The sequence below is a fragment of the Corvus cornix genome, chromosome 4 (assembly GCF_000738735.6).
Source record: "Corvus cornix cornix isolate S_Up_H32 chromosome 4, ASM73873v5, whole genome shotgun sequence".
NCBI lineage: Eukaryota > Metazoa > Chordata > Aves > Passeriformes > Corvidae > Corvus > Corvus cornix.
In genome coordinates, this window is record NC_046334.1 from 67,590,385 (window position 1) to 67,605,534 (window position 15,150).

The following is a 15,150-nucleotide window of genomic DNA, read 5'->3' on the forward strand; positions in this document are numbered from 1 at the left end:
GCCCCAAAACTGGGCTTTGTTAACTAAGCCAGATCTGCTGCTATTTTAAACCATCAGCTGAAAGATTGCTTGATTATAGGAGGGGACATCTGGAAGTGCTCAGCTAGCCTGCACACTCAGCTGCAACTGGAAGGGAGCTGAGAACTGCTCCTTCCCAACACACACCTAGAAAGCATCCATCCATCCATCCATCCATCCATCCATCCATCCATCCATCCATCCACCCATCCATCCATCCATCCACCCATCCATCCATCCATCCATCCATCCATCCATCCACCCATCCATCCACCCATCCATCCATCCATCCATCCATCCATCCATCCATCCATCCATCCACCCATCCATCCATCCATCCACCCACCCATCCATCCATCCATCCATCCATCCATCCATCCATCCATCCACCCATCCATCCACCCATCCATCCATCCATCCATCCACCCATCCACCCATCCATCCATCCATCCATCCACCCATCCATCCATCCATCCATCCACCCACCCATCCATCCATCCATCCATCCATCCACCCATCCATCCATCCATCCATCCACCCATCCATCCATCCATCCATCCATCCATCCACCCACCCACCCATCCACCCATCCATCCATCCATCCATCCATCCATCCATCCATCCATCCATCCATCCACCCACCCACCCATCCACCCATCCATCCATCCATCCATCCATCCATCCATCCATCCATCCACCCACCCACCCATCCATCCACCCATCCATCCATCCATCCATCCATCCACCCACCCATCCATCCATCCATCCATCCACCCATCCATCCACCCATCCATCCACCCATCCATCCATCCATCCATCCATCCATCCACCCATCCACCCATCCACCCATCCATCCATCCATCCATCCATCCATCCATCCATCCATCCATCCATCCACCCATCCATCCATCCATCCATCCATCCATCCATCCACCCACCCACCCACCCATCCATCCATCCATCCATCCATCCATCCCTGCCTCCTCTCCTGTCCCGGGTCCTGCACACCCTGCTTTGCCAGGAGGGGTCAGCAGCAGCGCAGGAGGGCGACTCACCGAACCGGGCTGGCTCCTTGGCAGAGGCTCCAGAGAAAAGCTGGAACAAAAGACTTCACGGGTGGTGTTTATCCCGAATGAACACACGTAGCCTTAACACTGAACAGACCTGGGGCGGCCCCTGTAAACAACCTGGGCGAGGAAGGTGAGGAATCAAAGCGAGTGGCCGTTCTCGTCTGTACAGAACACTGGAGCACAAGGAGCACAAGTGCACATGGTCAGGCATTCACATCTGCCTATCTATACACAAATATACAGCTCCGTTGATAAATTAATACATTTTTTTTTCCAGAGATATGAAAAGGTTTATTTTTCTCATTTATACAGTGAATGTTTTGAGAGATATAAGGCAACTCCCTTGTCAACATTTCACCTCAGCACTTAAGAAATGCTAAACAGTCAAGTTTACAGTAAAACAGCAGATTAGACGCACATTAAATAGTTTTAGTGAGAATCAATGTTAATACAGCGTGTCTGAGATTAGAACTTGTCAGATGTTATGCAGCTCTATGTTGGCTGGGGTATTTGGCATAATTGAGTGCAAACTTGTCAGCTTCTTTTTTATCTTACAGCAGCCCATTGCATAGCAGGGAAACATGGCTTGCTTGCAACAGGATTTTATTTTCTGCTAACAGTGCAGGCAGTTTTCTATTTCTTTTTTACATTAGCCAAAAGAAATAAAATAAACTCTAAAGCTGCTTAGAAGTAAAATACATAAGCTTAGCTTCTCAAAGCTTTTGCTGAGTATCTTCCAGGGACCGACTCTTCTGTAACTGCTCTTTAGACAGGTTTGTTTGGATTTTTTTTTTAATTTACTTTCTGAAGACTTTTTCAAAATTTGCAAAATATGACTGAATCAGCACATGTAAAGGAAATAAAACTCTCAGGTAATGAGGCCAAATACTGTGGCAGACACAGGAAGTACCTGCTTGCTTTTTCCATTTCCTAGCCAGGTCAGATAAACATTTCTGTGTGCGCATAATTTATTTCTTTCTTCCCCACACATGTAGGAAGCTGTGGGGGTGACCTCAGGGATCCACCAGATGGGCAGCTGGGATATGGATGCACCCCCAGCAGAGAAATGGTTTCAAAGGCCACTTCAGAGTTATCTCCAAGCCTGGCACACTCCAGCAGGCTGTTGGCACCCTGGGCTGCTGCACCTGCGCCAGATGAACAGTGACCACCATCGAGCCCCCGTGCTGATCCATTGGTGATGGCACATCCTACATAATGCTAAATGCTTTTCTAGTCTATGTGACAGGTCCAAGAGCAAACACAAAGGGTCACGTAATTAATTAACTTATGTGTGAATCTCACATGCTCAACACTTACAAGAGACACCAACTTGAAGCACAAATACACAAACCCTACCGTGTCTTCCTCTTCTTTTATATTTCTCATTTATATATGGATACAAATACACCACTCCATCTGGTTCTTGTGTTTCTAACCAAACTCCATGCTACAGGAGAAACTCCAGGCTCCAAAAAGCAGCTCAGACCCAGCACCCTCCTCTGCTCATGCAAGCAGAACAGCAGCCCCTCAGCAGGAGAGCAGAGTGCTGGGACTGGCATTCATGCAGCAGGGAATAACGGCGTGTTTTTCCCTGGAAATACATCACTAAAGCAATTCTAACTTCTGTTGCTGCAGCTTGCTCAAGCCTGGCTTGCTCACACTTTAAAACTTGCAGTAGAACATTGGCCACAAATGGTGGGATTTAGTTCTTCTACCCATCATTTTCCACAAAATACTCTCCTGGCTCAGGCTGATCAAAATTAGAACTCCCTCCCCCTTCATTACATCATTGAAACCATTTCTTTTCTCTTGCACATCTCTTCCTCATCCTCTGTGAGTTTCTGTCTCTGTGGGTTTAGCACAATGATTTTCTCAGAACATGTGATCTACTTGCAGAAAGAGAAACGTAGTTGCACTCAGCTTTCGCTAACAAATCTTGGACATTTTGTACAGTCGAAGTACTTTGACATTTGTTACATCATTCACAGTCTTGAGGAGGAAGGGAGGAAAGAGAATTCCATGGGTTCTGCAAATCCACTTCATCAATGATAAAGCCATAAATAAATACACTGTCAATGTAGCATCATGAGTAACTGATTATTGTTGTTTCCGCTGGGCATTCACAGAGCAAGAGCTATGCAGACACAAATGAAACTGTAAATGTACAGTGTAGGTGGGTGCACACTCTGCAAACCAAACCAGGACCCCTCACCTGCAGGTGCCTGCCAGACTGTCCAACCCACGTCAGGGACAAACAGCAGCAGCGTGTCACAGAGGGATGCGGAGAGAGGAGGGAGAAAGGCCATGTCTGCAGTGCTGTACATCAAAGCACATCCATCCCACTGCTGTTTCCTATGTTTTGAACGAGTAGCTCTTTAAGGCAGAAGAGAGACATTCTGTGGATCTTGGTGCTATTGGCTCATTGCACTCACATTGTTTCAGTGGCAGAGGACGAGGTACTTTTCTTCCTGAAGCGAGGTCTAAGGGTCCTAGGCGGTGCCTGCAGAAAAGCAAAACAAAACTTCAGTGGCCTTTTTTTCCTTACAACTCACCCATCTTTGTGGGACCTCTGTGACAAGGGTCCCATTCCAGGCATGAAGTAATGGAGAAGCAGATTTTGGCCCTAAAGATCATTAATTAATGACCAATTGAAGACTAATCTCTTACAGAAACCTGTTGTATACCCAGGTTACACTAACACCTTCCCCTCTGGCGCTTGCTTAGAGGTGTGGCTAAAGATTGCTAATAACACAACAGTTGAAAGAGACAGGACAAACTGCTGCCATTTACAGCAGCTCATGGATCAAGACATCAAACTGGTGGCAGGGAGCCAGCTCTGGTGTCTCCCAGCCCATCCTGCACTGTCCAACCCATCCACAGCTCCTCAGAGGGTACAGCTCATGGCATTACAAAGCTGAAGGGGTCCACAAGGTAAAACACACCGGGTCTGTAATTCTCATGAGGTAAAATTCTTAAAAATCAGCCTCTTGCTTGGAAAAGAGGCCAGACACAATCTGTTGAAATTATTTTAGAAACCAGCTACTGGAATTCTGCCTTGTAGTCAGCTGACGCAGAGCTTTTACAAGGAGCCCTCGATGCCCAGGAGGAGGCAGACCAACTCCATGAATTTGATTTCCTGTGGCTAACCCTGTTCTCCAGACTCAGACAGACAGCAGTTAGGCTAGCAAACAAATGAAAGAAATAGCCCTAATCTGCAGTGCCTACTTCTCTCAGAAGAGTTCTGGTGTGGCTTTGTGCCTTGTGCACTTCACAGCAAGAATCGGTTATCAGACATTGGATTCTCAGTGTGGAGCCCTGTCACAGCATCAAGTAACAAGGTGTGGTAGGCTCTTCTATTCCATTTACCTAAATACCCAAAGCCTTGTTTTCTTTAACAGCATCAACCTATTTACCTGTAAGGGCCTGACAGGACCAAAGAGAGGGCTTTGTCATTTCTGTTTCATAGGACTTTCAAACACAAGACCGTGCCACGTTTCTGCATTCCTGTGATGCAGCAAGGTGTAAATATTCATGTAGACCAGGGACTGCAGCATGGTGAGGTTTTGTTTAGACTCCACCTAAATTTCCATTTTTTCTAGCTTGACCGTAAACCAAAGTAGTTTCTCAATAAGATGGGACTAATCCAACACTTCACCCCATCTTCCAAGCCTGAAATCTTACTCCAGGTCCCCACAGTGAATCCCCAACAGCACAACAGGTCTGGATGGGATGGCTGTGCCCACAAAGGCACAGCTGGAGCAGAGCTGAGGGGCAAAGCTGCTATGCACGGCAGTAATGGATCCCACACCACGCCTGACTCCAGAGCTGCTGGCTTGGAGTAGCTATCTGTAAACCAGGAGCCCAGGGACACAGCTGGACCACTAGAGCAGTACCTCCTGCAGCCTGCGAGAGGGCTGCTCTTTGGGAAGCCATGTGGCTCTTAAAGCAAAGCTGTCATTAACTGCACAGCAAAGACTCTTAAATGGGGAATGAGCAGCCCTTTGGGAGGCCACTGGACAGCTCTGGGAGTAGCCTGAGAGGCTGCACCTTTCCACAGCTAGAACAGAGCAGCCCAGACTTTGGTGAAAGCCCCCACAGGTAGGACAACCCAGCAGAAGGGATTGCACCTGCTGACCAAACCACACTGCTCTGCTCCCTCACCCTGAGCCAAGGGAAGGAGGGAACAAACCAGCTTTCCACAGGTGGAGATCTCAGCTGCTGGCTGTGGCACCATCCACCCTACCCAGACCTGCAAGGAGTCTTTGCCTACGGCATCTCCTACAGAGGTTTTATTTCCTCAATAACAAAATGTTGCTAAATTCGCTTTTGGCAAACAACAGAGTGAGATCTGCATTTCCTTTAGTTCTTTTGTTTACATGAAGCAACTTAAAGTGTATTTAGTGAGTTTAGACCAAAGAAAGGTGTTTGTTCAGTTGAAGATTCCAGTTGAAAGTTCAAGGAATGTCACAGAAGGAGCAGCCTTGACAATACGGAAGTACCTCAAGGGGTTGATCCTTCTTTTTGGGCCTTTTGTTCATGGATGCACAATCATTGTCTTCATCATCTGAGAACACTGAGCCTTTTGTTTCACAGTTTGTCTCAGGTGGCTTCTCATACCTATTGTCCACGCTTATTTCACCTATTTAACAAAGCCATTTACAGCCTAAACGTGAAGACACAGGATGAGGAAATCAGTGATGGTTTGATTCACACAAATCAGTCACCTCACTGCAAAGCCATGCATCTTCCAGGGGTTAATAGAGGGGTCACACACATCACACTCTAATAATAGCAGCTGTGGGGTTAGAAATCAAAAGGCTCCTCTTTACAAAGCCATTATTAAGATTATTTTGATTATTTTACACAGAATTGAGACTAAATTCACAGCCTCTGATGTTTGGGAGGTTGACACTAGAAAGAGATTTCTTTGTTTGTTTGTTTGCTCAGGGATAAATAAAATAACTGATTTCTTTAGTTGCTGGTTCCATCCATAAGTCCTGCATCTACTGCATCCTCTAGAAGGCTCCAAATGGGTGTTGAAGCCCTCTGGTGAGCACAGAGAGACCTGCCTGGGATGCAGAAATCGGAAACACAGCAGCACTGACAGACTTGAAGCTGAGAGTGGTCAAGGCAAGCACTCAGACAGATCCACTGAAGTTCACAAAAAGCTTCACCAGGCATTGAATGGACCCTCAGCAAGTGGGTGTGTTGCTGGAAGACCAATGCAGGGCAAAGTCTCTCTTCTGTCATTCTGGAGTAAATGTGGTGGAGCATTAGCTCTGCTGATGGATCTGAAGGCAGTTTATTGCCCCATAACTACAGACCACAAATACTTTCTTGGTGGTTCTTATCCTTGTAACTTATAGCACAATCTTTTTGGGACTGGTCACGTTACACAACACAATCCATTTGCTGCCTAAATACAGACAGTAAATGAGACAGTGTTTTTAATGACCAGTCCAAAGCAAGGGGTACAGAAGAGAAAGCTCAACATAACCAAGCTTCCTGCATGTCCACAGTTTCTTACCAGCAGGGCTGGAGGCTTCTCTGTTTAACTGAGAAGGCTTTTTTGATGTCGAACACGTCAGGAGTGGAAGTATTTGCTGTTGAGGTGCCATGAATGACAATTACTGGGTCTATGCTTTAATGGTTGCATAAACGTACATAGAAATAATGCTCTGTGCTTCTTGTCCCAGCCTGACTCTAGGAGTCTGCTGGACCAAAGACTAAACCCTAAAGACTGAAACCAAAGAGGATTCTTAAACATTTAATACTTACTAATCCATTTTAATTCTTAAAGCCCAAAAGAACCAAATTCTTCGACAGCTCTTTCAGCTGGGTAACAGACAGAGGGGAAATTATTTGGCTACAGAGACCGGAGTCATGAGTAGGTCATTGGGGCTCTCACCAGTGCCAAATTAAAGTCAGCAGCTAATTGCTCTCAGCCCACAGGATGCAGCTGCTGCTCAAGACAGCAGCCTGTGCACACCATCCTCTGCCCACTGACCCCGTGTTTATACCCCCTCATCACCATTCACATGGGCAGGCTGGAAGACACCACTGCAGGTTTTCAGGAAGAGCTGGAAGTTGACTTTTCCCCCAGCTGTACTAAAGGTGTTGATGGTCACATTGCAGAGAGGTCTGGGACAATGCTGAAATGTTTTTCTTCTGTGTAGGACTGTAGTGTGATAACTGCACTGTGGGGAGAATTAAATGTTCTCTAGATCACATGGCAGAACGGTACAGGAATGTTTTGGTTTGCTATTTTATCCCTCTACTTGGGAAGTGAGCTACCCAGGAGCAACCTAGCTTAGACCCTCTTGGATGTGGAAGCTGTTCTTTGCTGCCTCCCTAAGCCAAATCAAAATTTAGTCAAGTTTAGTAGCAGTGGGTCAGGACTTCTTTCAACAGCCTCACTGAGGTTTGCACAGTGGCCCAACAACACATCTCCAGCCATGTGCTACTGTGAGCAGACAGGGGCTTTCCCCATGGAAAAAGGACTTTGAATGGGACAGGATGGAGGGGTGTTGGAGAACCAGAGTTAGGGTGTTCAGTGACCAGAGTGAGGAGACACTGGCTGCTGAGGCTGCTGAGAGCAGACAGGATCATGCAAATGTGCCCTGCTCCCTTTCTCCTACAACCAGCTGCTCCACTGGAAAAGGAGACACAAGAACTGTCAGCCTGGTAATGCTTCTGTGAATCCCATGGTTTTGCAGCATACTTGGCTTTCTTCATTACTATTCTCTCTCTTAAATTGGATACTGGGCAAAAAAGATACCGAGGGAGCTCTGCCAGTCATGTCCACAGCACAGTCTCCTGCGGGCTCTTCTGTTCTCCCCATCAGTCCAAGCATCACATCCATGTCCTGAAGCTGCTTCCATGAAGATCAAGAGGAGAGCTCAGCCTTCAAACTGGTGCATACTGCTTTGATCCCTGCAGCTGAGAGGTCTGTAAAGTCCACTGGAAGTTGGGCTGACACCCTCTTCTTCCCTGCTCCACCTCACTGTCAGTGGGACACTGAAAACCAGCCAAATGGGAACCAGTTTTGCTTCAGCCTCACTGAACTGGAAAAGGGAAGAAGATGTGCTATCCCAGGCCTTTGCACTACTTTTCTGGCCATTGAAGAAACAGATCTTGAATACACAGGGCACTTTCCTTACAACCTGGAACAAGAAGGGAGGATTCCCTGCCCATCCTGCCTTGGGAAGGACACCTGTATTGTGAGCAACTCAACCTCATATTGATCTGCCAGACTTCAGGGTGCCAGACTTTGTCCCACATTTGTGGAAGCATTATGCTGTTGTGGGATGGGAGAGAACTCATCTCCGAGGGTGGCTGCTGTGTGAGCACCAGCTCTGATGTTGTTTGTTATTTTTTGTGAATATGGTGATGACATGATAAAAAATTGATTTTCTGGCACCAAGAGAGTGAGTAAAAATGTAAAGCAAGGGGTTAACCAGAAGAACAAACACACATGTGAGGAACTGGTGAGAAAGGAGATGGAGGTTTGAAGTGAATGTAAGGGTTCTGGGACACCAAGGCTATTGGAGAAGGTAAAGACTGAGGAGCAAAACATGTTGTCAGGGCTGGAGTATGCATTTTGAGGACAGCACTTGGCCCTGGGTGACCTCCAGTGTGTTTCTAAGAGCCATCTTTAGGATCTGAGGCTGTGGGGCCTCAGGTCACTATCAGATGTCCCCAAAGTGGCAGAGTCAGCAGTGTGTGCTGCTCCAGGGAAGCAGCCAACAATGCCAGGGACTGTCACAGCCAGGAGGTGGCTGTGTAAAAATATGGATCATACACCAGATCTTTGCCCTGACTCTGTGTGGAAGACTCTCACTCCCCATCCCAGGGCAGGCTGTGTTTCAGGTGTCTCCACCTGTAACATTTATGGCTCCACATCTTTGTGTGGAGGGGCTGAATTGCTGTAGAAGTGGGAAATAGGCTGGTGTTCCAGGACTAAAGCTGCTGCTGCCTCTTGCAAACACCCTTTCAGTGCACAGACCAGACTACACTCCTCTCTCCACTAAAGCAAGACAGAATCTGACTGTAAACAGTCTAAGGAAATAGACCCTTTAATTCCAGTTCCTATCATACTATCATAATTCCTCCCAGGGAACTCTTACAGCCAACACGTTGTGTGGGAAGCCCTGAAAATGGGCACATTTCTAGTTAAAGTAGACATCTGAGTGCTCTGCAGAGTTGGGACCTGAGCTGTTAATGCACCACAGGGAACAACCCAGCATGGACCAGGAAATGTAGGGCCAGATCATTGTAATCTTTGATCTCTGTGATTCAACAAGGCTAAGAAATCTCACTTGCAAAACTTTTTCTACACCAATATGTGGGATTCAGTAGTGTGCTGTTTTTTTCAGCAATCACTTTGGTTCAGACTCTGGTCCATGCTGCTGTGTAAATCTGTAGTAAATTCCTGTGGATTTTCATGAGTACAACAGAAGTCAGGACCTGGCCCACTCTAAGTAAAAGCGAGCAAATGACTTTGATATTGATCCTCTGAAAAATCTGGACACTTAAATACAGGTACAGTGGGAATCAGGCAACTTTGAGAGAAATTGGACCTCCCCTTATTTTGCTGGGCGCAATACTTCTTCCTCCCATCACTTTAATTCCTCAGGAGCAATGGGGAAAACCACATTCACAGACTACTCAAACCAAGAGCGAGGTATTGTATTATTGTAATGGAAGGTAAAGTCACTCCAAAGTTAAGCCTTTCCAGGGGATCATTCATATAAAGAGGTTTGCACACCATTTAATAAGAACAGGAGAACAGATATTTATTATACGATGGCCATCAGCTTCTTTCCCCTGCAACAAAGATAAATTCACCATCATTTCCAAAAGACATTGACCCAAGTCCTGTACTTCCCCAGCAGTTTTCATTGCCAAACCAAGGAGTTAGGAGCAGCCAACTACACCAGCACACACTGCCCAGGAGCCACCAAACAGAGGCAGACATCCTTTCCAAAGTTGGAGTCAAATGCAACCAAAGCAAACAAGCCTAATCACGTTAACAAAGTCATCCATTAATGAAAACACATCCCACAAATGAGTGAGTTGTTAAGTGCTAGTCTATTCCAAACACCTCAGAGGAAAATTCATGCAATCTGTAACACTTACATCAGAGTCCCATAATATTTACATAGAGAAAAAGAAAGAATAAACTGTTAGGAGAAAACATTTGGGTGCAGAGGGGGAAGGAACATTGTCTCAGAACACAGAAATATTCATCTTTGCTTTTATCATATCTGTCGTTCAGCTGGAGTTTATTAAACAACAATTAATGTTTTAACTTTCTATTGGTAAAATGCAAATGTACTTAAAAACTACTGATTTTCTGTGAAATTTTTTTCTTCCCTGAAATTACCAAAATAAATATGAAACTATTTTTAAATCTCAAAAAGAGAAAATCACAAATTGCCATTCAGAAGTACCAGTGCAAAGTGATGCAAACCAGCCCTGTAAAAATTTGCTTCAGTATTTAGTAAAGGGAAATTTTAAGGAACCAAATGCCTAGAGCAACAGAAAATTGTTTGTTCTTTAAGTTCAATAAGGTGAAAAAAAATCCCCTGAATGAGAGCTGGAAGCAAAACTGGCTAAGAACCAAAATAAAACCACCTACACCATTTAACTGAATTAGTTCAGAGCTGTACAATCAGCCCCCTTGACACAAAGTCAATTAGTGTTTTTAAAGCACTTTCCACTGTAATAACTCATGTGCAGTTCATAGCACACCACAAAGAAGGGGTTGGATTCAGCTAATAGACCAATAAGGTGATTTGTTTAAAACACAGTTAAGTGGATGTCCCATCGCGGTCCTTGGTGAGCTGCACTGCTGGTCATGTGTGATCTGTCACCTTGTGGAGCACAACCCTGCAGTGCACACCCAAAACAGACCCATTCATCACTAATGTCCCTGCACATTTCTTACACTGCCTAAGGCTTCTGATCAGCATTTTAGTATTAAATGCCACCTCAGGTACTTGCAGTCCCAACAGTTCTCCTGATACACAGCTGATTCTTCAATTCATGATAGATATATTTATTCTCCACAAGAATTAAAATGGGTTTTCCCTCTCAGCCATGCCCCAGGTCTTTGGAACAGCACCTAAAAGACGTTAGTTGAGAGAACACCACCAAACATAATATTTGTTACTTCTTGAATGCTGGTCCCAAGCAGATTGTTTAATATTGAGCAGCATTTTAAGCATTTGCCAGGCACTGCCAAAAGACAAACAGACATCCCTGGAAATTTTCACTTTGTCGTCTCTGAAGAGGAGAAAGAGCTCTTACATAACTGTACTGTTGTTCCTGAATGCTGCAGCCTGACTTTCCACAGAACACAAAGAAGATAAATCAGAAACTTGGGTAAAGACGTGGAAGGAGTTCCACCAGCAAAGGCCTGGCCCTGAACAAGAGCAAGAGGAGCTGGCATAGGAGATATCAAAGAGATGTGCTGGAGTACATCTGTCAAAGAGGCTTGCACTTTAGTGAAGCTGCCCAGAGCAGAGGAGGATGAATGTCCTGAATTGCATCAACGCTTTGTCATGTACAGAACATGAGGCCAGCGGGAGCGATCCAGCTGGGCAGGAAAGGGCTCTCCTGAAGCCAACAGCTTCAGCACAAAGCCCACCACTGCTGACAGGGACAGACGTGTTCCAGAACAGAGGAGTCCATCAGCACCCAGCCCACCACCACTGCTGACAGGGACAGCTCCAGCCCAGGGGGCTCAGGCTGTGCTCAGCCTGGCCTTCAGGCTCTGTAGAAATGCACACTCCATGGCACCTGCAGGCCTCATCCTCATGACACTTTCTCTCAGGATATCATCTAGGGAGCAGAATGCTCAGACTCTTGCTCCACCAGCCTGTGCTCTCCTTAGAGCTGTGGAGTTTTCTGTGAGTCAGACAGTGAGTTTTACAATTGAGTTTTACCTGCAAGAGCATTAAGGCAACTACTCCTGCCAAAAAGGCTGCATCAAGGCTGTGCTTTACAGCCTTGACTTTAATATTCCTGCTTGAGGTAAGGCTTGACTATCTGCCCATTTAGATTATAAACTCTTTGGAAATGAGAACTGTTAATGATGGGACTCTGAAATTGGCTACACGAAAGTTTGCATCAAGGAAAGATGAGTGCCAATAGCTCAAGGCAACTTAGTCCTAGCTAAACAAAATTAGATTCTTTCTTCCCCCAGGTTTTTGTGGCACTGAAAAATGTTCACGTGATGTAGTCAGCTCTCCAAGCTACCAAAGATGCACTTACAAAGGAGCATTTTAATGGCAGGCCACTGTCTGAGAGTGCATTAGTGCATCTATTGCCTTGGAGACAGAGAAAGGGCAGCCTGTGGAGAATGAACCCTCTATGACAGAGCCTCGGCACATCCCTATTGACATGGTTTAAGGGACTGGATTATGTTGGAGAGGGGCCGGGAGTAGTTAAACAAGCCAATGTGAAAGACAGGGCATGCAATTTCAATCTGATCAAAATTACTTTGGGTCCAATTCATAAACATATTGGACTGATTGCTGCTTTAGCATCATTAAATGACTTTCCTAAGATTAACTCATGACTGTTAAGTGCATAAGGATTCAGTGATTCTTTTTATAAATAACACTTTGAAGTCAAATCCATAAAATTGGTCTAGGCTAAAATTAGAAGGGTTCTAATAAAATGCCCTGTGAATACAAATACTTCATGGTTGTTTCAACAGATATCACCTTAAACACGCTTCATTGTCCTGCACAGTGGCACACTCACCCAGAAAAGGGAGGGTAACAAATCAAATGTGAGGGTGGGTTTGCCACCCATGCAGGGTGCAAGGAGGCTGCATCAGGCTGGAGCCATCAGCCTCCAAGCAGCAACAGTGCACAGGGCTCTGGCACCAGGTGCAGGGCTGTGGGAAGGCACAGGTGGCTGCAGCACGGTGGCTGCAGCAGGGTAGCAGCACCGTGATCCTTTAGTCCCTCTGCTTCTGTCTCCAGGTTGATTAGTGTGCAAAATAAACAAAAAGCACATGAGACGGGAAGAAAACGAGTTACTAAGATCTTTTGCCTCCACGAATATGAGATGCTGCCAGTCTGTATTTCTTTCTTCTCCCCAGACAAGCTGCTTGGCAGTCCCATCCTCTGGCATGCCCAAATTGGAGTTCTCCCACTCCTTTCATCTGCCACTGGGAAAAAATGCAGAAGTGACATGTCTGGGCTCTTAGCAACCGAGCTAACTGGCACAGCACTGAAAAGACCACCAGCAGCTAAACCATTCACTGCACTCCAACGTTTGTAAACACAATAAATGCTGGGGACAGTGGGGACATTTTTCAAAAATGGTTCTGCCAGAGACTGAAGCAGGGAGAGTCTGTTCAAACCTATTTTTTCATCCAGGGTCTGCTACTGGGCTTTGCTACATACCCTGCTCATCCCAAACACAAATGTCCTCTCCACTAATGGAGAAACATGCCAGTCCTTAGGGAACAGTGCAGAACAGGACTGGGACTGAGGAGGGTTTGCTTTTGCTGCATTCTCAGTGGATTTACACCAGCACTGGGGACACGGGGCAGAGGAGTTGCACTGCACAGCAAGGACATGGCACATCCTCTAGAAGAGAAAGGAATGAAGTTCTCCAGAGAAACAGCCCCCATCCTTGGGTAACACAGGTCAGTACGGTGAGAAGCACTGCAATTCTTGCCACCAGCTCACACACACGGCTCCCAAACCTGCTTGCAGCCTGGCCTTCCCCTGCTTTGTTCCCCTGGTGTTAGGAAACCCAGTGAGCAAGAGCATCAGGAGCAAGCCAGGCTGGGGAATGCAGCCATGCCCAAAAGGGATGCATGGATACCAGGACACAGGAAATCCAGCACTCACCTCTGAGGAGTCGGCATACCGAGCAACATGTGCACACTGAAAGAGGAGCTGAGCGTTAGGAACTCATCAGGTGAAGCCACTCACTCTTAGAAAACACTTGGAACCATTTTGAAGTGGACTTCAAGGCCCTCGTGCACAGGGAGATGAGTGTCTGCACTGACCAGCGTGGAGCACACACTCAGGAATGTGCCTCATCCCAGGCTGTGTCCATATGGGTGTTAAGGATGGGGTTAGGTACAGCTCCCTGGCTCTGTTCTCAAACCACTGAACAGAAGTAACTCCTGACTGGAGGGACCTGGGAGCGTGGATAAGCAATGGGAGTGTGGATAAGCAATGGGTAACACAGTGCAAAAGGCTGTATGATAACAAACACAGGGTACAATACTGGGACTTGTAATTCTATGTGCCTGAATTCTTTTCAGTAGATTTAGACTTCTTGTAGAAGTCATCTAGCTGCTGCAACCACTCACACAGCTTCTAAAGAAAATTATCCACAGATCCCCGATCTTCCTAAACCAGGAGGGTCCTACAGGAATTAATATCCTGATGGAACTGCCATAAGAATGAAAGCAACGAAGGGAATTGCATTGCACCCTTCAGTGCAAATGCAGGTGATTCATAGCTGTTCACGAAAGTGTGAAGCTTACAGCTTCATCTTGAGCACAGTTTGTGTTCCAGGAAACAGCCTAAATTTCCAGTTTGAGCCTTTCAATTTAATGCTCACAGTGGTATCAATGACTTCACATTAAAAAAAAGTTTTCGAAGAAGAAAAGGTTTGAGCTCTGTGTGTTTTTAGTTATGATTATTCTGCACTAGAGACACTGGAAGTTCTTCCATAGTTTCACAGTCATTTTAAAGCAGCACAAACCAGTGCTGCTGTTGAAAGCAGATGTCCCACTGTCCCTTGCACTCTGGCCTCAACCTTCCTTGTCCCATTGCTGATGTCTGTGCTGCTGCTCTCTACTGGCTTGAGGATCTGACCCAGTCCAAGAGCAACCTGGAAGCAAGGAACAGCATTTAACTTGAACCCACTCCTTGACTGGGGTCAGCATGTAAAAATAAGATTTAAATATATCCAAAGGAAAAGACAGCACTGGCCAAAAGCAAGCTGGGTTACACCCTTTCAGTGGGACAGCTGCCTCACATTGGCTGGATGCTGCTGTGAAACCATGGGCTTCCTCAAGAGA

General features: G+C 46.0%; 1 protein-coding gene across 4 annotated transcripts in view; it reads right to left on the bottom strand.

The window, feature by feature from the left end:
• Nucleotides 1-1,113: 1,113 nt before the first annotated feature.
• Nucleotides 1,114-15,150, bottom strand: part of REEP1 (receptor accessory protein 1) — a 65,861-nt gene continuing 51,824 nt past the window's right edge. Inside the window, exons 7-9 of one of the 4 annotated variants that reach the window (XM_039551206.1) lie at nt 13,964-13,999; nt 5,588-5,727; nt 1,114-3,588 (exon numbers count right to left, since the gene is read on the bottom strand). In XM_039551206.1, coding sequence (XP_039407140.1) covers nt 3,517-3,588; nt 5,588-5,727; nt 13,964-13,999 — 248 coding nt within the window. In that variant the 3' untranslated portion in view covers nt 1,114-3,516. The other 3 variants (XM_039551203.1, XM_039551204.1, XM_039551205.1) reach the window with 3 other exon arrangements.